The 23,831-nt window shown below is 37.3% G+C and overlaps 1 protein-coding gene across 19 annotated transcripts in view; it reads right to left on the bottom strand.

Moving 5' to 3' along the window:
• NRXN1 (neurexin 1) overlaps positions 1–23,831 on the bottom strand; it is a 730,978-nt gene that overhangs the window by 96,040 nt on the left and 611,107 nt on the right. For 12 of the 19 annotated variants that reach the window (XM_052805915.1, XM_052805916.1, XM_052805935.1 and 9 more), the window contains 2 exons: positions 4,018–4,107; positions 2,240–2,559 (listed from right to left, as the gene is read on the bottom strand). In XM_052805915.1, the coding sequence (XP_052661875.1) occupies positions 2,240–2,559; positions 4,018–4,107 (410 nt within the window). The remainder of the gene's footprint in view (positions 1–2,239; positions 2,560–4,017; positions 4,108–23,831) is intronic. The other 7 variants (XM_052805923.1, XM_052805924.1, XM_052805937.1 and 4 more) reach the window with 1 other exon arrangement.

The following is a 23,831-nucleotide window of genomic DNA, read 5'->3' as shown; positions in this document are numbered from 1 at the left end:
AGGAGGGGATGAGGGAATGGTACGGTTGCACTGAGGTCACTCTGCTCTAAAAAAGGTGCTCTAAAAAAATTGCGTAGCTGCTCTGATCAAGTCGGTAAGGGGCACACCTTATTTCGGGCACCACAGCCTAGAAACAGAAGCTCTTTGGAAGATCATTTTGCCTAATTGTCTGTTTTCTCTCTTCAGAAAAAATTACACCTCACCAGAGTTGTTAGCTTAAGAAACCTTCTTCTTCCCCAAATATGACATTGGAACACCTCAAAAAGTACAATCTTAGTGGCTAAACATCCAAACAAGTGTGTCGATCATACTGGGGAATATGCCTGGAAACTGAGGCCAACTGGCAAAGCAACTATACCAGTAAACTCCCATTGCCCACAGATCAGGCAAGGTGCCAGCTGGGAATGGTCCCTGTGATGTTCTTCCTCCCAAATTGTGCCTGGGAGTTACCTGAAAGAGTGGCAGAGGCCAAAAGCATGCTGGGAACTGTTAGAACAGTTTAACTTAGTTTAATTTTAATTTATTAGCGTTAATTAGGCCCAAATTCTTCCACGCTGTGAGGATGTCCTGCACTTTTAGATACAGATCTTCCTCTGGGTAATTTTGATGAAGTCTTACATTTCATTGCTGCAAAATACTGAGATCAGCCTAGTTGGGTAATGAAGTGGGAGATACTGCTTAAAACAGAATTAATAACAAAGAAAATTTATTGCCTATTTAATAAAAACACTGTATTTTACTACAATAATCATTAAAAGAACTGCAACCTACAGTCTACGATGGATGCTGGTTTTTGGAGGCAGCTGGTTCCATGTATCTGTAGCTGGGTTTTAGTTGCCCTCCCCACTTTTTTTTTTTTAATTTCCTTTGGATTCTTATGCACTTTACATAAACAAGGAAAATGCATAAAACCTGTGTTTGAAAATACAAGTAAAAATGTTTTTTTAAAAGCTCACTTTTAGCTTAAATGTTCTGCTTCAGTTTATAAAATAGTAATTTGTACTTTAACTTCACTGTAGTTATCAGTCCATAGTATAAAGTGTAAAAAAATGCTACAGACAGAAAAGCTGAAGTGTTGAGTTTGATGCCCCGATCAAATTCAAACTGTGAGTTGAGGTTTTACACAGAAAACAGGCAACTTGACCTCAGCCTCCCAGCCTAATCAGCACGTTCTCCTTCATTCTTGAGAAAATTAACCTCATTCATCATGTTGTGCTCCTGTTCCTCCCTACGGTTCGTGATGCTTTCTTTGCCCCTTGTCCTACTTCTGGATTTCAGAGCGTAGCTGTCATGGCTTGATGGCACAGTGGGCACACAAGCAAGTGTGTGAACATGGGAAAAACTTGTAGCAGTGTACCTTTTTTTTTGTTTGAGGGGGTTTATTAAGACAGAATAAATATAAAAGAATCTTCCCTGCCACAGTAATGTCCTGGTAAGTTGTAGATTTTAAATGCACAAATTCTGAATGCTGTTACTCCGGGTATCCACAACATGAAGGTACTTAATTCTCTCACCTGTTTTTCCCCCTCCTTTTCCCGATAATTAAATTCCCCCACATATTATACAGACAAAACCTGAAAGCTACTAAATATATCACTAAATTCATGAGATGCAAATAACCTCAACAAACAGTAAACAACAGCCTCTGACTTGGAGTCTGAGTCTCCCAGGGTGCAGAGTTCTCTTAATTCCCTCTGCTGCTACTGCCTCTTATGAGGAATTCTGCCCAAGAAGATGATCAGTCGTGGGACTAGAGAAAGTGCTAATTCCCTCTTTTCCAGCCTCTTCCAACTTTTTGTCTTCACACCTCCTTCCTGTTCCCTCTTCAAACTGGGTCTCTTTTCTCTGACTCATGGATAAAGTCACCACTTCATTTCATTATCTCTAATTCCAGACAACCTGCATTCCTACACTGAAAATAATCAATCTAAGCCATCAAAGGAAGAAAGAGTATTTAAAAATATGCACCGCTCTGAAGAAGGATAACTGGGCAATAAAATTCAGCACAAGAAAAATCTGAACTGGTAAGTTTGCCTAATTTAGAAGAACAGCAAAGTCCCTACTTTCCCTCTAAATGCTGATCAACATCGCATCCATGAGCCATGTACGGTACAGAACATTTATCTGTAATTCATGCATTTCTTCGACAGGAACAGTTTCATCTGCAGAGTGAATGCGATATAGGAAGCCACACTCAAAGATGGGAAAATATTTGCAAAAAGTGAGGAAGCCGACTAACCTGACCGATAGGTTCTTTTGTTGGGGTCTTTCCTCTTCTAGCGGTGCTCGTGGCCAAAGTGGTGGTTGTTTCCATGACTGACGTGGACATCTCAGACTGCATCGCTGTGGCTGTGGACTCAGTTGTCATAGAGGAAGGCACTTCACCAACAAGTCTCACATTTCCTTCTATCACGATGTTGGCATCATTTTCTGCTGCCATATTCAGAACTTTCAAGCCATTGTAGTAAAGACCAGAGAGCTGGCCTTGGAAAGGGTGGCCACGTTCCTTGCCTCCAATTTTTATGGTTGCTTGGCTATTGAAGATTGTGAGCTGACGCCCTGTGAAGATAATATTATATACATGCGAAAATGTTGACTGCGAACACTATACTCTACACGAGTGATAACAGATTGTCATGGGGTGAATAATGAGAGCAATAAACTATAAGAAAAGGATTTGACTCATAATTCATTGCTTTTTAATGAGGTGTCTATGAAATGCATAAATTTTGAGAGCATTTGCATTTTTCTTAATTTACGATGTTTGGGGATTATTTTTTTTTTTTGCTAAAAGGCCAATCAAATATGTTTGCAAATGTGTTTAGTACTACAAAATGATACCCTTCTCCCTTTTACCTGAAAGCAGTGTTAAGCTTTTTGGTGTGTGTCAAGAATGCCAGGTTTCTAATTCCTTAAGATTACTTTTTCTTCAAGTCTGCCAACATTTCAAAAGTTTTTCCCACGCAATACAGCATAGGGCCTATAGCTTTAAGTACGTACATGTGAGTTTACGTATGTATAGACATATACAAATATGTATATACACACAGAGAGAGTTTATATATATGCCAACAAGTCACTAGGTCAAGTGAATTTTAAAGAATATGTTATGCAGTAATCTGTCATATCTCTATGAGTGGATAAAATATCTCGTAAGTGGATAAAATATTTACATTTTTAATTAAATGTTTCCTTTTTGTACTTAAATGTTTATTTTCCTTCAACATACACACTGAAAAGAAACACATGGTTCATACTGAGTATCTCAGAGGCAGATTCAAAAATAGATGTCTGATTGGCTTTCAGCAAGGCTATCAATTAAAATAAAAGATTTTAGATGTAAAAGCGGCTTCAGAAATGATACACATACCGATGGAGAAATCATGGCACATTTCCATTAAACAGAGAAATCCTCAGCAACAGTACCACTCTCAGTAAATAGAATAGTCACTTTAGCAGATTGGTTTCTGCTCACAAAAAGCATGCACACAACTTTAAGTTCTGTTTTAATTAGTGTTTGTTCCAAAATCCCCTTAGAAGGTTGCAAACGTTAAAGGGACTTCATTTTGATTGGCAATTCATATTGCCCACTATTTAAGATACCTACAGTTTAAACAAATTTTTTTTCAGGACCATAAATGAAGATATCATGACTACATATATTTTTAGTTAATAATTTAGATGCTGGAACATGTAATATAATCTATGAATGATTTATAATTTTTGGTTAATGTTTGCTATGAGTACCTTCATAGATTGAGTTAGTGGATTATATTTAACAGTCCCTTTAACCTTAAGTTAACAGGGTAAGATTATTAAACAGCTGGTACTTCTAGAAATGTATAGAAATTATTATACAAGGTATGCAAATATTACTCTATATTTTACTTTTTTAAATTTGTTTTTAATTTAGTTTTACTGAAATTTATTTTTTATGTTTATTAGTGTTACAATGAAGTACTATTTGGTTATGTTCAAATTATTTTTTTATTTGAAGTTTTAATCAATGTTTTTTACCTTTGTCGAGTAGCCATTCATCAACTACTCGACCAAGTCGATATGGAATTCGCTGTCTAGCAATCGCCAGGCGCTCGTTATCATTGTTTCCTTTAAAGTTTAAAGAGACATTTCATTGGTTAAAATCTGTAAGGTCAAAGGTTAAAAGTTAATACTTAAAGCTTGAGCTATACAGTTGCCACATGATTTTTTGAAATTTGGAATTTTAAAAAGTGCTACCTAGAACATTTCATGGTTCAGACTTTTCATTCATTCATTTATTTTATTTTAGCAAACAAAATTATTCCTATGTTAATTGAAAATTAGAAATCTGCATTTGAGCTAGGTTATTAAACTTAAGTTATAGACAGACCCAAAAAACAAATTTAAACATCATCGAATGGCTTTACAAAAAATGATCATTGACCTCAGGGTTTTGTCTTTTTTGATGTTTCTTATTAACTAGTTAAACATGTTCAGGTGAAACAGGTTTAAGTTTTCAAAAGACATCCAACCTCTCACTCCAGGTTAGTCATTTAAAGAAGAACACCACAACTCTTAATCACCAGCTAAGGCACACTTACTTCTGCTGTCTAGTAATAGAGCTGCTGTAACTTATTTCCTAATCAGAAAAAATACATTCTTCTTCACTTCATTTAAATAAATTCCAGAGATTCAAATATATGCTATAGAACAGACCAGGGTATTCACCGTTTCTACATTCTCATAGGACACGTTGACAATGTCTTGAAGGAACACCAAGGCTTTGACAAAAGTGACTTGCTGAAAGGTAGCCCGGTTCTGAAATGTGGAAGCGCTTTAAAATTTAGCAAGAGGCCATCTGTAGTGGGGTTTCATAAATTAAGAACTAACCAGAACTTGGCAATGCAAAACACAAACTTGTCATATTTGCAAACCCTATCTGTTCTCAGTCTGTGCAAAGATCTTTGACTTCTTTAAATAAAACAATGGGATCAAATAAGGCTGGTACAGTCAGAAAAATATCAGACAACGAGGAATAATTAGCAAATCACTTTAAATATTTATTTCTAATTATAGGGTTTTGTGTTTGAATGATATCAGTGTGATCCCTCAGAAAACCATGTCTTCTACTTAAAACTTTTCTTAGGAGAATGGAAAACCTAAACACTTCCTTCGACGTACAGGTTTTTTGTGGCAGTAGTATATTAGACCAACAATACCTTTGTCTTCCATTGTATTGGTTCATATTAGTAAAGAACCTGAGAGATAAGAAGAGCCAGATGAGTAAAAAGCAGTCATTCCTAATTCAGGTCCGAATCCAAAGTCAATCTTACGAGCTCAAACATGCATACTGTCTTTGACTTTAAAACCCACCAACGAACCAAGTCCTGCATCTGCAGTGGAAATGTAAGCATAGGACGCAGTAGCCCACGTAGTGCTCAGAAATACATTTTCTTGAGTTAGAAGGATCCTACTGCCAATTATCAAACCAAAGTATTATCCAAATTCAGAAAATCAATGTTCTAGTTTGTCAGACAATTATCTCCACTATCAGCTTCACAAGCCATAACAGGCTTGCAGGGAAGAATCAGTACCACAGCCCCTAGAAACAGCAAGAGCAACAGCTTCGGTGCCAACACCCATGGTGGTTTTATGCAGATACTTATTCTGCAGTGACATGAACTGCTACTTTCCGTGTTTCATGTCTCCCTCATTTGGTTTAGCACGGACATAGTTCACTATGCCCAAAGCTGATCTGTTTTCTTTTGAGAGAATGTCCTTTTCCTATTCACTTTCCAATATAAAATCATAAAATGGTTTGGGTTGAAAGGGACATTTGAAGATTATCTAGTCCACCCCCCCTGCCATGGGCAAGGACAACTTGCACGAGATCAGGTTGCTCAAAGCCCATTCAATCTGGCCTTGAACACTTGCAATGATGGGGCATCCCCAACTTCTCTGGACAACCACAGAAGTTGGTTCCACAACTTCTCTGGGCAAATATGCTATGTGAACTTCTATATGCATGTCAATATTAAAAAGTGCATGGGTATATATATAAAAATATATACCCTTTTTTTTCATATGTACATTTTGCTCTATTCTCAACTTTCAGAAATATTCTCTGTAAAACAATATTTTACTTAAACTTTCCCTTTTCTGCCTTTCCAAGAAATAGAAAATTTAGAATAAAGGCTTTGGAACAGAACTTTTGTGATGTTGTGAGAATACAAAAATGTCTTAATTTTTTTTTTTTCTTCTATTATGATCCTTAAAATTACTGATCTTCATCCTGGGCTCCTTCACTTACAACAAAATTCCTGTGACTAAATGAAAATTTGAGAAGTACAGGAAAAACCATGAGAAATGTCATGTGATCAACATGAGAACAAAGGTATGTAGTATGATCCTCCATGTTTCTGTTCTGGATTTGTATCTTCAATTAAAACAAAATTTTATATATATATATATATACACACACACACACACACCAGTGAATTGTTAATTTCTATTCCCTAACAGCCAGTTACTTTTAACACTTATGTTTAGCTTTTCAATAAGATGTTTCTACAGTTTTTATTGAGGCATTATCAGTTGATTCACTGAATAAGTGAGAGAACGTCCTATTTCCAAAAGGTTTCCTTAACTTAAAACAAATGAATCATGAGGTTTTGTTGCTGTTGCGTATGGGTTTGTTATCTACGTTTAATAAAAAAAAAAGGGGCAGAGGGTGGGATTCTTCTATGTCATTTATAAGAAAAGACTAAATTGTTCAGAAGAGGTTTGCGGGCATAAGGAATCTATTAACGCAATGGAAATAAGTCTCATTCACTCATCAGATTCACCCACTGTTACTCAGTGGATGCCTTTCATGAACAAATGCTTCCTAGACCTCAGAACCACCATATAGTCATGTCAAAATGAAACAGTGTTCACAACTGCATATGTTGGGAAGGCATTAAATTTCATGTTGTTTATTCAACCAGTGGGTGTAAATCAGGTGCATTTGGTAGAAGGACCCTCTGCAGTCACCAGTTTGGATCCCTAATGCTATGGCATCTCCCTACTGTAATTCCATTACTAACACAGGATTTATCTTAGACAAAGTTTATTGCTGTCTCCACTTTCCCTACTTGGCAGCTGCTCCAGGACATCTCTATGGTGATCGTGGAAACTCCTCTGTGAATTAACAGCATAAATTTGGTCTTGGCTAGCTTATACATTTCTTTGCAGTATGTACGTTTTTTGAGAATATTGCACCCTATTATAATGTGATTCTATCAATAAATTATGTTTTATACTAACTGCAGCAGTCTTGCACCACTGGGAGCAAAATACAAATGAAAAGCAAGGAAGTAACCATTTGATTTGTAAAGGTCACACAAAAAAATAATTGCTGATTACATTAGCCCATCGCTCATCAGAGGAAAAGTGCATTGTCAAATGCATCTCAATTTGACAGTATTACATTCGCTTAAATTCTTCTAGTATATAATATAAATGGAAGGACTAGGGGGAAATGGTGTGGAGCTTATCCAGATTTAGCTTCAAGAAGAACACATAGTTTTAGTAATGATGAAACTAGTAGGCACATAGGTAACTTAACTAAATTTAAAAACCCAAATTATATGTAGCATTGAAAAGAATGGAAATGACATTAAAAGCAACAAACATCGTATTATTACATTGTGAAAACCACACATCTTTTCAATAACTGCTTCTTCCCAAACAGCTGGTGTGGGTCATGTACTCAGCTACAACGAATCTGGATAGCCCCACTGAATTCAGTAAAACTGTGTGCATTTACTTCATCTGGTAATCTCAACCCCCGTAGGGAAAACATAAATATCACATTTTGTTTTTCTCAGGAGTATTCAGTGCACATTTTTCACGCTTCCTTTATTTATGCTTGTTTTTACCAATATGGTGAACCACAAGGAACTTCTTCAGTAAAAACACTTCCAAGAAGGTTAATAAATGTTTTCATACTCTAAATAAACCTGTGGTTTTGAGATTTTATTTCTGTTACCCATCTGAAAGATTAAGTGCTCTGGCAGGCATGCTTTTCATCCGTAATTCATAAAAAACAACTGATGCCTAAACTTTAATTGTAGAGAGCTATGTGACTATCCAGCATGACTCTTCCTTGTTATATGGCTGAGATTTCTTTGATTAAAAAAGCTGGGTAGAAATGATTCACTCAGGAAGTGCACCATGACATTGTCTAACTTGATTGAATTCTAGATGGCTTCATTCTCCTGCCAAATAGATAATATTTTGTCACAACACAGTGTTAATTCTGTATGGGCAGAAAGGCTTCAAGGGAATAACAATAATTCCAAAGAATCAAGGTAAGCAGAGAGGAGCAGCAAAGGTCAAATCTTTGAGTCAGAGCTAAATCTTGTGGCAAGATTGAGAAGAAGGAGTCCAAAAAAACTTTAATCATACCTTTATATCTATAGGTCAGCTGGGACAAACCAACTATGTGAACTTCACTAATATGTATTTTATATCTCCTGATTTATTATATTGTCAGTGCTGGAGTGTAATTCTATTTTGTTCTCTGAAATAAAGGTGTCAGTTATTGATGTGAAATAGCAGCATCCTTGAAAGAGAATAAGTAAGAAGGTTGAAAATCGAGAGTCTGTGAAGAACAACCTAGACTGAGAATATTTTCTTTCAAACCAACCCTTTAACAGAATACAAATTCACCTTGTTAGTCTCAGTGATCTGCTAGGGAAATAAATAACAAAGAGATGAAACTAAGGTCTATCTCCATTAAAAAATAACCCCTCTCTCCCTAGTTTTGCTCATCATGATCTTGACACTGCTATTTCTGAATCATGACTCCCCTGACATCTGCAAGAGGAAGGCAGAGACCCATATCATTCCTCCAGATGCAGTTAGGGATGAAACCTGACTGAAGAGTCAACTGCACAGCACGAGAAGAAGCCACAGCAGCTCTGTGCTCTGTGGTACAGGGGCAAAGAGTTCATGTAGCATCTCATGTGGCCAGGCTAGGAAACGAAAGCACAATCTTGGTTATGGCCCACAATAAAGCTCTTTCGAATCATCTATTACTATTACTGTGCACATGCACTTGTGTATACAAATATATATTAAAGTTGGAATAAACAGGAGATGGAAGGACTGTGGTCTAAAATTTAGACAACAGATGATTTTGCACATGCAGACTGCCTCTTCCCAGCAAAAGAGGGAGTGATATTTTAAGTGCTATCAAATGCAAGCACAAACATCTCCATAACTTGCACGCAATTTTGTCATGCTGGTGTTCACACTGGCTCCATGTCTTGGCCTTACGTGGATGCTTTCAGTGTTGATGTTAACAATACAATAGACCCAGACTGTAGTGTGTTTCAAATAGCCAATGCACATTCTCTAAAGCTATGTTAAGATTCAAATTTAAATGGCCTTTAACTGTCATCAAAGGAACTCAGTGGCTACGTCTACATCGCTCTGTTTCACTAAAGACCCCTTACAGAGAAGTCACTCAGGCTGGGGCTCCACACACACATCTATGCTGCAGACCCAGAGTATGTTCCCAGACTTTCCATGCACGATGAGTAGTAGGGTGTGCTAGGGCATAACCTTACTTCACCTGCCACTGTAGACCTCTAGCAAGTCTTGCTCCTAACGAACTTAGCTCCTAAATACTCTGCAGCACATGTCTTCATCCGATCCTGCCTGTTACCTTCACAAATAGCCCTACTATTACCCACAAGCATCTTGCCCTCAGCAACCATCAGCAAGCTTGTCTTTATGCCTGCAATCACAAGATCACCTTTTCCATCACAACACCCTGGGGCCAGGATATACAGGCACGAGACGGGGTTGCGCGGGGCAGAGGATAAGACGTCCAGGTCCGTCCCAGGAAAGCGTTGTGTTTGTGGGGGACACCGACACTGCTCCGATCTATATTTTTGCTAAGTGCTTTCAGACTTGGCTATCTGGTGTTTGATCCAGGAATGAGTTCTGAAGGGATCAGATGAAGCTGTGTGTCTTTTTCTGTTGCTAAAATATGCCAGCTCTACCTGTTACAACGTGTAGGATGACGAGTTGGGAAAGATGGAGGAGGATACAGTGGTCAGCCTCGAAGACTATTGTACGAGGAGTTACATATCCAGAAGGCTGATCTGGGCCTCCTCCCATGTTCAAAGGGAGGGTGGACACACAGTTCTAGGATGGATATTTTTTCCCATTGGACATCCTGAACAAACCTTACTGTCAGCTTGGTGAGAAGATAAAAGTGCCAAGAAACTCTGAAGTTAGAGACAGAACCTGTAGCAAGTAAGTAAGAGTGCAACTCTACAATGCCTTACCTTATTCCAGAAGACCTAACCTATAAAAAAGAAACCACCATGAGGTATGACTTCTCCAAACTTTAAAGTGTCAAACCTGGCAAGTTCATATTGAATGACCATAATATAGCCCTTTTCGCCTTACAGGGACTCCCAGATTCCTTATAATGAATATTAAGTATCCCAAGAGAATATTCTGCTCACAGAATGACAGACAACAGTCTTCACAGTGGAGTGAAATCTCTCATCGGTAGCTTATAACACTGCTAAGCACAAAGCAAAACTTAATTGCCTTAAAGAAGAATCCAAATACCAGACTTACTGAAAGACGTATGTGTAAGTCGATTCCCTTTCCACTGATACTACAGAATGTACCAAAAGATCTTATTTTCACCTGTAAGCTCCTTGTTTCATGCTTGCATATTAAACAAACTAAACCATATTTTTACAACTTTCTACAGGATAAAGCTGAGAACTCTCATTAACCTCTCAGGGAGATCTGAACCTTCACTTCAAATCAACTACCTTCCGCCCTGTTTTGGTTTTGATTATTTTTCACTGGATTAATTAGTAATTAAATGAAGAGTGTGTTCTTCCTGACTCCTGCTTCCTCACTGTAATGCAGTATCTGTCTCGGTTTGTACAGTGTTGGATTGCTTACTTTGAGAGATTGGTGTATTATATCAAAAGCAAGCAAGAGAAGATGAAAAGCAACAAGAAGGAGATAAGAAAACATAGGACTTGTCTGATAAATTAAAGGTCATATTTTGTTATCAGGAGTTTTAAAAAGATCCTTTGTACTGCCTGTGCAGCATTTAAGGAGCTAATATTGTATGGCTGCTGCTAAAATAGGCAGGAAAATTGATAGAAATCATTAAAGAGGAAGATTAAAGTATAAAAAAAAAAATGAATTGTTATAAGTACAGTGCCATGCCCCACATCACTCCAAGAGTGACATTTTGCAGTTCTCCAAGGTAAAAGGACTCTGAACTGTTTCTCAATCATAATGTCACAGCATTTAAGGTTACTTTTCCTATAGAAATTAAACCAGAAGTTGACTGTAAGCAGTTTCTTATTCAATAGGTTTTCAACAGCTGGAAAATGGAGACTATTTCAACCCTACGGTATCTAAAATTAGCTAGGTCTGAGATAGCAACTACTGAATGCGTTCTTCTGACTTTTGCCCAGGTAGCAATCTGGATGATCTTCATTTCATGTTAGCAAAGAGCTGCTATATAGAATGTCTCTTGACAGAAATAATACTCACATTATATAAATGAACAATGGCAAATGGAAAACACTGTGCTCAGCTCTTATTTTAAATTTCTATCCGCCTGTAACCCCATGAGTATCCAGTATTCAGGCAGAAGACATCAATAAGAAAGGATTTATTAACGATGTGCAAGCCTCCTAATTAAGTTTAATCACACTGCAAGTTCCGAGGACGGAATAGGACAAACTGTCAAAAGGTCATTGCTTATACCTTTGCATTTTATTGTAGTCAGTGAAAAGCTTTGGGACGTTCTATATAATTTTTCCTCATATTATTTCTGGGCCATTTGCAGCATGAAAATTTACCTGAAACAATTAAAAAAAAAAAAAAAATCTTCTGGGGTTAAATTCTGCTCTTGGTTATGTGATTTATAAGAGAAAATAGAGTTTGGCCTTCAGGTGTGATCACCAAAGCTACTGCATTTGAACTGCTCTAGCAGACTGTTTGGAGGCAATGCGGGGTGCACTGAGGATAATTTCATGCTCATTACATGGCCAGAGACATAAAAACCATAAGAAATCCAAGGCAATCAGCATCAACCCTCATCAACAGCACACAAACTAACTTGACCGCAACTGCAAAAATTAAAAACGTTGATTTCATGTTCTTTCACAAAGCATGAAAATTTAACTACCGCTATGCCCCAAAGTCCTGGACAATACAGGTGCTTTGTCACACTCATTACATCTGCCGAGGCCGCATCAGCTCGTTCTCCTAGGGATATGCATGATTACACACAAGCCAGTGGAAACAACAAAAGTGAGGTCATTATTTGGACAAGCCTTTGCCAAGCAGAAGAAACCAAATGCACCCATACAGATAGAAAATGGCATTTAAGAGAGAAAAATCTGTTCTGTGTCAGCAGTGCAGCAAAAAAAGTAGCCCTTGGCCAAAGCAAGCTCCAGACTTTCAGTTCCGTCTAAAAGTGGCATTTCAATTTGTGTATTTATGCCTTGCAGACATTTTACTATAAAAGAATAATCTATTTCAAATGGAAAGGTTTAAACTTGTACATACAGGGTTTTTTTTAATGCTTTTGGCAAGACATAGAAACAGACACTGTAAATAATAGAAACAGATGCTCACTGAGATAAAAGCAGAGGAGTGCTTTAGGACTGCAGAACTATAATGAGCAGTCCAACACGCAATAGCATAATGGCTGTGGGTAGACTCCCAGCAGTGATTTAGTTTTATCTGTTAAAAGGTGAAATAATCTGATTCCCTAATTATGCATTAAAAAAAAGCTTCACTAATATTTTCCATTTAAAACAATCTGTGATATGTAGCACATCACTATAACTTTTTATGAAATATAGCTCATTTTTTTTTAAATCTGCTAAGTGTTTCCAATTAGCTAAGTATTTTCCCCTTGTGATTCTATGTCCAAAACTCTTTTATAGTTTCCTTCTTTTATGGTTTGGGAAGTTCTCAAGGGTGGGAAAGGATGGTTACCATATTTACCACTTTCCTGAAATCTGTGCTTCATGACTTCTCGTATTCTCCGTGTAAAAATGGGAGAAAGACCGCCTGCTGAATAAAGCGCTCGTGAGGGGGGAGAGGTGTGAGGAAGGCCGTCAGTATTGTCACCAACCGCTCTTATGGAAAGTCCATTTCAGTGCACCCTATTCTGCAAAAGCCCTTAAAGACACACTGAACGACAACCACAGAAGCAACTCTTGAGTGCCTTGCTAAATCATGGCCTGAAATGGCCTTTGAAGCCCGAGATCTCTTCTTGGATGTTTTCAGATGACAGCTGGTGTCAAGGTAGCCTTCGGCAACTGGAAGAGAAAGCCACCGACTCCTATGACAGAACTAACATACGGATCTGACCTGCACCAGCTAAATTAAGATATCCCAATTCTTCAAGGTCTTGCCCAGAACACACTTTCAGACAAGGAGCTACTCTGTTTTAAAGTTAACAAGGCCACATTTTAGGTGGACAATGCAAAGCTGGCAGCTAACTTTTGTGTAGGTCTAAATTTATTGGCTTGATTTTCAGAGTTAATCTGAGTTGAAACACCAGAATGAAAAAACAATCAATATTGAACTATTTAAGCGTATATGAATTTGCAAGGAAATATGTAATTGCTAGTCAACTGTCAATATGTTTAATTTTTCATTTTTCTTTTACAAAAATCTGTTTGCTGATGCAATATCCAAAAAGTAGACTCAACTTCTACTTTGAAACACTTATGAAATGTTAAATGGGGAAAAGAACAACTTTTCAAAGAAAACAGCTCTGCTAGCACAATTTACACATCCACTTTTTCTCAGGAAACCACTTGACCTTTTAAAAACATACTGAAATCCACTATGTTGAAGAAATTAGATAAAGATATTATCATCTTTCCAGCTTCACGAATTCTAGTAGCTTCTCTAACACAAAGCACTAATGCATTATTAAAATATAATGCAATATACTATTTAAATTATTTTTATTTTTAAATGATGGTACTGAGAACGATGAAGTATTAAATAAACATCTAATTCTAAGCAGATAACACAATAACAGGTAAAACGTGCAGATGGCTTACTAATAAAATATTAATGCATTCCAGTTTAATAAGCATATTTTCAAGACAAAACTCAGGATTCTTAAGAAGGACAGACTACATTCCATCAATCCATTGTCCACCATCACCCGTGAAAGTACTGCCATGGGATCAATAGCTTAGATGGGAAAAGGAAACTGCCTACCGTTCTTGTTTTTTAAAATATATGCATGGGTTTGCCACTGCTTCTAAAGTAGAACACTAGAACTTATAAACAAACTTTCATGGCTAAGGCTGAAGTAAATCCAATTAAGATTAAAATATATCTAACTGCCAGGATGGATTGTTACATCAGTAAAGCAGAAGGCTAAAACACGTTTCTGACAAAGATTGGAATAACATCCCGTTTTGTTTTCCGCACAGAACACCCATGGTGCTCACGTCCACAGAGCAATGGCAGATAAGGAAAGTGTACAAACAGCAGATTATTTTTGACAGACTCTTGCAACATGGCTCATCTCTCCAGCTCAGCTGGAAAAGCTGTATGCAGGCTTACTCCATAGAATGCTCTTTAACTAAAGTCAGCTACTGGAAAAAATATATGTAACAAACTGTGAGATATCAGGTAGAATGGCTAAGCAAGCGGCTAACTAACAATCATTTTCTTTGCTACCAGGATTTATGGATATATAAATATACAAAGCTGAGAAAGAGAAAGATAAATGATACATTAGGATTGGGGTAATATTTTCAGTATTCTCTTTCTACTCTACTGCAAGCACATTCTCACTTTAATGCAATAGGACTGACATGTTTAAGGCATTGTAGAGCTGCTGTTTGGCACAGTAATGTTTCTGGATATAGTCATTATACCTGGAAACATTCTTTTTTCTGGTCCGACTTGGTTAATTCCTGGGAAGGTATAGTTGTAACTGCATTACGAACACAATGTTACCATAGCTTTATTCTTACATTGATAATACACTCCCAATATAGACATAGGCATAACCTGATCTACATATTGCAGGATACAACTATTGACCCCCTTAATCCTGTATTCAGCCATAAAACTATTCTTTGGTTAATTCATAACTTGTAACAGGCTCAGACAGGTCTTCCAGGAAAACATCTTCTAATGTGATGATACACAGTAGAGGAAAATCCCTCAGCAGTGAATTCCAGGGCTCACTGTTGAAATCATGTGCTCTATTTCGTGCACGAATTTCTTAGTTCTGGTTACGGCTTTCTAGGAACAGCTAAAGAGCACTGCAAGAATCTAGTGTTTTCTCCCCCTAAAAGCACTTCTGCTGTAATCAAGTCACTGCATAGTTTTCTTTCTGACACTCTAAATCAGTTGAGATAGCACCTCTTTTGGGCTCTTCTTTCACATGCACCAACTTCTTTTTCCATAGAACCACAGACCCCAGGTACAGACTTTGGTACCTGTTCCAGAGCTAGTTTCAAAGTGCTGTAAAGGATGGTAAAATTCTCCCCAATTCTTACATTTTAGCCTTTTGTGCCCACAAAGCGATTTCCATAAACTCACAGCAACACATCATGTTTCATACGGAGCAACCTGGAAGATGAGACCCCCACAAGTGACTTCTCAGAATTATACATTTCCAGGACATTGTTTACATTGCCATAACCTTCACTCCTTCCTCTTAGACCCAGACCTTGGCATTTAGCACTGCTACAGCGCTTTCTGCAACTTTCTTTAAATCCTCCTGGCTTCCCAAGCGATCATGTTCACACACCACATTTGCCCTGCCCTCACTATTATTTACCACTTTTTTTTGTCTTTATAACAGCCACACATCATCAGCAATGACTTTATGCAGACTTCCAGGCCACTTATAAAAGTGTTAGATATTTTCAAGCCCTGTACAGAACCCCACTGGACATGTTTCCAGTCAATGAATGTTCCTCGCTGATAACCATTTGTTGAATGCAATATTGAGTTTATTAGCTCAAGCTGACTAATGAAAAATTAACTATATTCACTGCTCATCACTTTTATGAAGAGCATCCATCTGCTTTGGGACTGACAATGAGATGTTTGGCTGTGATATGCAGGCTCCCCAGTCACTGCAACACTGAACACTGCAGTGCCGCACCTCTGCGGATAGTAATTTGGCTCAAAAAGGATGATTTGTACACACAGGTTACCTATGAGCACCAGAGAAATTAAAAAAGGGAAGAGGAACCCTGAAACTGAGCCTGAAGTTTGTATTTTAGTTCAGACAAAAACACATACGAATTTGCATGAGAGAGAACTAAAGGACTGGGACCCTAAAGTGGGATGCTCAAGAAGCCTTTGGTTGAAAATTGCTGTGCTCTGAAATGAGAGCATATTTTCAAGACTTTAGCCCTATAACCAGCTACAGTTAAACTTTGAGTACCGTTTGTTCTTTTGAAAAGGGCATACTTATTCTCCTCACCCAATTTTGAAACTGTAATTTTAAAATTTTAAACCAGTAGTCTATTAATGCCCATCAGTTCCGTAAAACAGAAAAAATAAAATTGTCTTTATATATACTTAACCCTGACAATATTGTGTTTCATTCAATTTTTTCATGTCCACTAAACTCGAGGCTGCACCAGAAAGACCATTTAAACTCCTTAGAAATAGTCCACTGAGGAAAATAAACCATTCACGTCTCAATTAAACCAATTTGTAAAAGCATAATTTCACTGCCTTTAATTCAGCTAACTTCTGCTTGTAAGGGGTTGAAATCAGGACGTCGTTCACAACGTTTTGTGCTTCTGATACAGCGATGGATGTTCAATTTCTGCTTCAAATTTATTTGAAACAGTGTATACTACAGAATCTGACTCTTGTGAAGCTCATGAGGGTTCTAGGTTATATAAATCATACAAGCTTTTCAGTCTTTTTCTGACAGGTAGGATAGACTGCAAAAAAGACCCTCTGGTTTAGCTACACCTTCTAGCATAAATGTAGCTTTTTGAACACTCCTGGAACACTCTGAACTTACTTTTAAATGCATGATACAATACAACAGTCCTGCAGAATTGGTTACAACCAAGTTGCCGTTAATCTCAAATCCAAAGTATTAAAGAAAAAGTTATTTTGAAAGTGCGGACGCTGCAGTTTCAAGATGTTTTCTTTTTCTAACCAACGGTGCTTAAGACTGCAGAAAGCTAACCATGCTGCAGGATGAAAAGACGGGTGTACATCTTCTCTCCTGTGTTCACATGGTACAAAGGGGAGAAAGAGAGTCTAAAGGATTTACATACTCATATGTTCAAGACAACAATGATTTGTGTCCTCCTGGATACCTGGTTAGAGTGGTTCAATCTCTTGAAAATATATCTAGGGCAGAGCAGGTTGCCGTTTTCCCTGCTCAGTATGAATGATAGTGACTGCTTCTGAATTAGTTAGTTTAATGGAAGTTCTTATCCTGAAGACATAAAGTACTATTCTTCTGTCACACCTCACAACACCAGTAAAATATATCTGAGGACACATGCACAAATATGCCCCAAATAAAAAAATACCTCATCTTCTGAAAGCACCTAAAACACAATAGCACTGCAGAGAAATTAATTTTGTTTTCCATATGATAGATTGTCTGGTTGGAAGGCTCAACACCGCATTGATTTGTTCTGTCCTGAGAAAGGCTCCCATTTCAGACTGACTTCAGGGTTGCCCCAGAAGCTAATGGAAACAAACTGCATCGCAGAAGGAACACACGGCAGAAGGACACTATCGCGTTCTTCTCTTGCATGCTCTGTCAGCCACCAGGAACATTAATACCAGTCTTAGAGCAATCCCGTGTGTGTGCCCATCAAGAAAGGCATCTCAGGTGAGGGGCACAGTCACAACCGAACCAACTTAAGTGTTACGCAAAAGTAATTTTACTGAAGTCGGTGGATATTGGTTTGGCTTAGCGAGTGATACATTACTTAAAGTCCTGTGTGACCTTGAATGAGACAGCTATGAACCTACTAGAGGGCAGGCGGAATGGAAAGACAAATAAAGGAATCTGGTATTTCAAACTTTGCATTGACAATGTGGTCCTGCCACTGGGAAAGAAAAGAGGAATGATAAATATCTTTTAAGACATTGATTCTATCACAGGTATCAGCATTGTATTGTTAAGGAAGGTACCGAGTAGCTAAAATTCCTTGGTAAATAATTTGATTGAATCGTTTTCTTTTTAACCAACACCACATTAATCCCCCATTTTGAACTTATCCTACTACACTGGATAAGTTGTGATACTGCAGGTTAGATGGAAATCATGTCATACCAAATAAAAGCGTGCAAAAGAATCCCTATATATTGGCAATGTTTCACCTTTCATGATCTGACTTTTACTGGCATTGTTAATAGCTAATGGCCTTCCTGAAGAGGTGAATGGGACCAGCTGTGACAGATCGGCCGTGTATCATTCTGAGATCTGTTTTCACTCCCACTTTCTTCCTCTGACTTGAATCCCCACAGCTTGTGGTGGTCTTCAGAAATTCCATTTCCACATCACCTTGTGACTAATTAGGGTAAGCAGGTATGGGCACCATCCTTTGCCACAAGACACAAAAAGAGCAGATATCTGTTTCTTTCAGTATTTTAGAACACTTTTTCTGAATCACTGCTCATTTGACATTTTCTTTCTCCTTCTAAACTAGATGCATTGTGCCACCTTGCCGTATTTAACTGCAAGGTGTTATACCTTCTGCGATCAAGTAATGACAACCGTGCCACACATTTTATCAAGATCTGAATTTAATTACAGGATCTATCAAGTCTAAGAAGGGATGAGCCTTTGTATTTCACCAGGATATCCAAGATGAAAAATAAAGGAAAAAAGAAAATCTGTCTGCAGAGTTAGAGAAGCATTATTATATAGCATTATCTGACAGAAACCCCTGATAAGCTGTCAAATTAAAAAGCTGATTTAGGAAACTTTACTGAAACCACTTTTTGAAAAGACACTTACTGTAGTGTCTTGTTTGGGTATCACCTAGGCTCTTTATTTAAAGACAACAGCAGGATAGAACAATTTCATAATCTCTCAAAGGGCAGCAATGTTTTTTTAAAAAAAATAAGTATTTCATTGACTTTGGATAAGCTGTAACAGAGGTTCACCCAAAGAGAATGGGAAAATAAATCACCACTTTTGTTAACATCAGTCTTTCAGATGAACAATAAAATTATACTGAAAGTGAGACCTAGATACATGCTGAAAAACACGTTTAATCATAACCAAAGGGTAGTCAGAGCTGTATGAATCAGAAAAAGATGCAAGAAATCAGTTGTGCAATTACATGTTGGCAAAGGTAAGGTAGCATGCTGGCCTAGTTACATCCATCACTTAACTACTGGTTTGTGATTCAGTAAATAAGATTAATTTTTCATCTATTTTGATTCCTGCTAAAGTAGTTTCTTGCATCTTACTATACTCTAGAGAACTTGCTGAAGTGAGTTTCACAGATTTCCTTGTCTTATTTTTAATTCTCTATGCCATTATTTTACACACTGCTATAATGCCTTCTTTTGTTCATATTATAACTGAACATAATTGTATGAATACAGATAGATATCAGCTTCCTATAATACTCACGGGAGATTTTGTCCAGTTGAAACAAACAAAAAACAATGCTATTTTAGCTTTGCTTTGGATAAATAATGAAAACAACATAGAAAAGTTAATTGTAGGAAACATTTTTTGATTGAGTGATCATGAGTTGACTCCAATTAATACAAGGACAACTAAAAATAGGTCTGTAAATCAGATTCTTGATTTCAAAAGAACAAAATTTGATAAAGTGAAGAAAACCAGATTGTGTAATCACTCTGAGGGTCTGGACTCAGCCAGGAAGGACACTTGGAAATTCTTTAAGGTAAAGTATAACCCCCTCTGCTCCTGAACTATATATATATAACTATATATGTATATAGTTACATATTTGGACTTGTACCTGCAAAGTTAAAAATATACAGGGGGAGACCTACTAGGCTGAATAACTACACTATCATAGACTATATGATAGGAGGTAAAAAACCCAGACTTGCTCAGCAAAGAAAGTGACTTTCAGAATTAGAAACAGAAATAAATATACAAGTAAAGTTGCCAAAACTCAAGGTCAAAGGGCCTTTTAAAGAAAGTAAAATGAATTTAAAAGCCAGAGGTTCTTAAGTGCTATAAACAAAAAGAGATCATGGAAAGAAGGAGAGTCACTTTGTAGTAAGGTTGATGATGATCCAAGGGAGCAGATTGAATTGACTAACAAGAATGTGCCTATGAAAACGTAGATCTCCACAGCTAAGAAGAAAGCAACATACATATTCTTAATGTACTTGTGGGGTCAGACGGCGTGGAAGATGATCTCTACCCCAGAACTTAAAAATAACAAGCCAGGGTTTTTTAAATACAGCTATCCAACGGGGCATGCTACTTCTTGTATTAAAGAACAGAAAATGTAATAGCATTACACGAGAAGGGGGAAAAAAAGCCATCCAGTCAAACTATTTAGTCTGACCTCAGCCATACATGGTGCTTTAGAACAAATTCGAAAGGAAAGAATTAAAGACATGGAAGTGATTGGAAAATGAGATAAAATGCAAAACTTTACCAAATCGTGTTAGACTAATCTAATAGCTGTATTTGATAAGTTAACTGATTTTCTAGATGAAGGAAATTAAGTATATCTAATTTATCTAGATTTCAGTAAAGCATTTGACATGATGCTATGCAGCAAATCATCGATTAACTCTGGAAAACATAGAGGAGTATAAAAATTGTACGGTAAAGAGCTGAATAAAAAAAGACAACAAGGGATAGCATTGAACAAGAAATTTTTCCTCTCCTATTTCCTCTCTCCTCTCTCCAATGTAGAGACCACAGCCTGATATCCTGCCAGTGTGTCAACTATACCATATTCTGGCCCTCATTGTTGCCCACTATATTACCTATATTTGAAAACTAAAAATCCTCAAAAGATAGTAGGTCAGTCAGACAGACTATTTGGAGAGCTGATGCCACCTAGTTGAATGGCTGGAAGATCTATGTCTGCTTAAGTCAAGCAAGTATAATAAACTAAATGCTGAGTTCTACGTTCAGTTAACAAGGTGAACATCATGGTGAATTCTGAAACCGCGTTAGACTATGCCGTGGGAGCTACCACCGAAACCACTGCAGGTGTGTAAGGAAAATCACTGGTTTTCCCACAGGAGAACTACCAGGGTGGAACTCCTAAGAAAGTACCTGAGTTCCAGGACCAATCTTCTTTGGTATTTTCTTCACTGATCTCGGTAGAAAACGTTGACCACACAATGAAATCCACAGATGACATAAAGCTAGACATTGGTAATTCTGAAGAGGCTACAAATATCAGTCAAGAGGAACTGAGCCCTTCCGAGTTAACAGAAGTGACACTAAAGCTTATACTGCAAAGTGCAGGTCACACACTTGAGATATAAGACAAATCACACAATTTTTTGTAATAAACTGGGATATTACAGGAGACAATTCATGAGGAAAGACATTCAATGGGTATACTAGTCAGCTGCAGAATGATATTGAGCCATCCAGTTCTGAGGTATGAAAAGGGAAAATAAGATCTTAGAATGCATCAGTGGAGATGACTTTCAGCATTAACGTCTTCATATGTCTTTACGTGAGATCCTAGTGTTTTCACTGCTGTTCATTTCCAGCCACATGTGCTTTTGAAAAATGAATTCAAAACAAAAAAGCATCAAAAGAAAGGCTACTATGATAAGCAGAGGAATGAGGAAACTATTCTGTGAAAAGACATACAAGAACAAAGCAGGATGAACTGGAAAGTCTTCGGAGTAGAAACTGAAAGAAAATTTCTAAGCACAGGAGTTTTCTCCTAAGTTACCCTCTAAGAGAAGCAACTTATGTGAAGACGCAGACTTGACCCAGTACATTTTTCTTTCTCATTTCTTAAGCTCTTCTATCACTAACTTAACTTGTAAATACACATGGGGAAAAGAATTGGGAATGGGAAAAAAAAACCCAAACAAACCACAAATCCTTTAGTGGGGAAGTGGGCCATTGAGTTAAATACAGTTCCACTAATATTTTCTTTAGCATTCTAAGCATTCTCAGAACGTACTTGTTTTTTAACTGCCAACGAAAATAATCCATGAGCTGTCCACAGCATTAAACGTTTGTCTTGAGCCAGTGCAATTAATTCAAAATATTTTCTTTAAAAATTCAAATGATCTCACCTGTGTGCAGTATCTTTCATATATCAACTTTTCTTTTACTATTATGATGCCTATCCAACAAAGCAAGTTGATTTTTTTAACTTTGGGACAAGAACAAAAAATGCTTTGATCGATTAAAACGTTGTTTAAGCTAATGAAGGTTTTACAAAATCTCAGTCTAGAAAAAAACACAAATAAATTGCGTAAACCACTAAATTTTTAATTTTAAAATTTTAGACATGTAAAAATTTGGGGCTTATAAATGCTTGTAATTTAAAATATCTTCTGGGGGTTTTTAAAATATTGTTCATTTTTCATTTTTTCATTTTTTTCATTGCCTGTCAAAGGAAGCAAATTTTTTTTTTTTAATTCTTGATTCACTAATCTTTGTCTTCTCTAGTAATCTTGAAATCTTCTCTAGTACAGCCACTATGTATGGTTTTTAACTTTTTTTTTTTTAAATCAATGTTAATGAATATATAACTTAAGCTTTAAATGATCATATCACCATTGAAAATCAAGGGATTTACAGTGTTGATTTTCATTAGGTGGGAATCTGTGCCTCTCTTCTCCCTAAGCCAGAGTCTGATCTATGAAAGGACTCTGCCTTTACCACCAGGGTTGTGTAATTTCTTCCTGTATATTTTCACATATGGAACTTTGTCAAAGACTTTCTGCAAATCCCAAAAAAAAAAAAAAAAAAAAAAGTATGTTAACTCATTCATATTTATGCCCCATTATCTCCTATCAAACCACAGTAGGTTCAACTATAATAGTTACCAGCAGATATTCCCAGATGGAGACCTCAGCATAAACAGAACCCCAGGGAGACGTGACTCCACGGACACATGAAGGGCCATAAAGAACATCAATGAATTTTGCCTTCCGAATCTGGGAGGATGAGACATTACTTGATAACCAAGGAACTACTGACTTAGCTGGTATTTTTCCCTTTCTCCTCTTACTAATTCCATGGAGTAAATATTTTAGACCCACAACTATATACCATACATATGGCATAAATTTACACATAAAGTGTTCACTTGCACTGTATAATTAATCTTCTACGTATTCCCAGATGGAGAGTTCCTGAGAAGTCCCCCTGTTCTTTCCAAACCCTGTTATCTCCAAGGGAAGTAAAGTATTATGAGATGTCCTTCTTTCATCGGCACTGCTAGTTTCTCGCAGCAGGAGAATGACATACAAAACAGGACACATCGGGCACTATCTGTTTCACTGAACCTTAACTGCTGTGAACGAAACTTAAGCCTTTTCCATTGCATTTCCCTCCTGGGCAGAAAGGTAGTCGTTATTTTGTCTTTGGGAGCATTGCCCCCACCAAGAGAGACTGCTCCAAGTTTGCAGGCTTCGCAGCTCATCAGAAGAGGGCTTTCTTCATATCCTCTATTTCCACCATCGGGGTTGACTTATCAAGGTGACAGATCTGACTGTAGGAGGGTCAAAACTCTGACCATAGCAAAGGAAAGCACATGAGAGAGAACCAAGATGTATTCTTTTATCCGAAGAAGGAAGGAAGTGAGAAAAAAAGATAAAGACTATGTGTTGCTGGA

This window comes from Harpia harpyja, chromosome 13 (assembly GCF_026419915.1).
Source record: "Harpia harpyja isolate bHarHar1 chromosome 13, bHarHar1 primary haplotype, whole genome shotgun sequence".
Taxonomy (NCBI): Eukaryota; Metazoa; Chordata; class Aves; order Accipitriformes; family Accipitridae; genus Harpia; species Harpia harpyja.
Note: the sequence above shows the minus strand (reverse complement) of the source record. Positions and strands in the feature narration are given on the sequence as shown.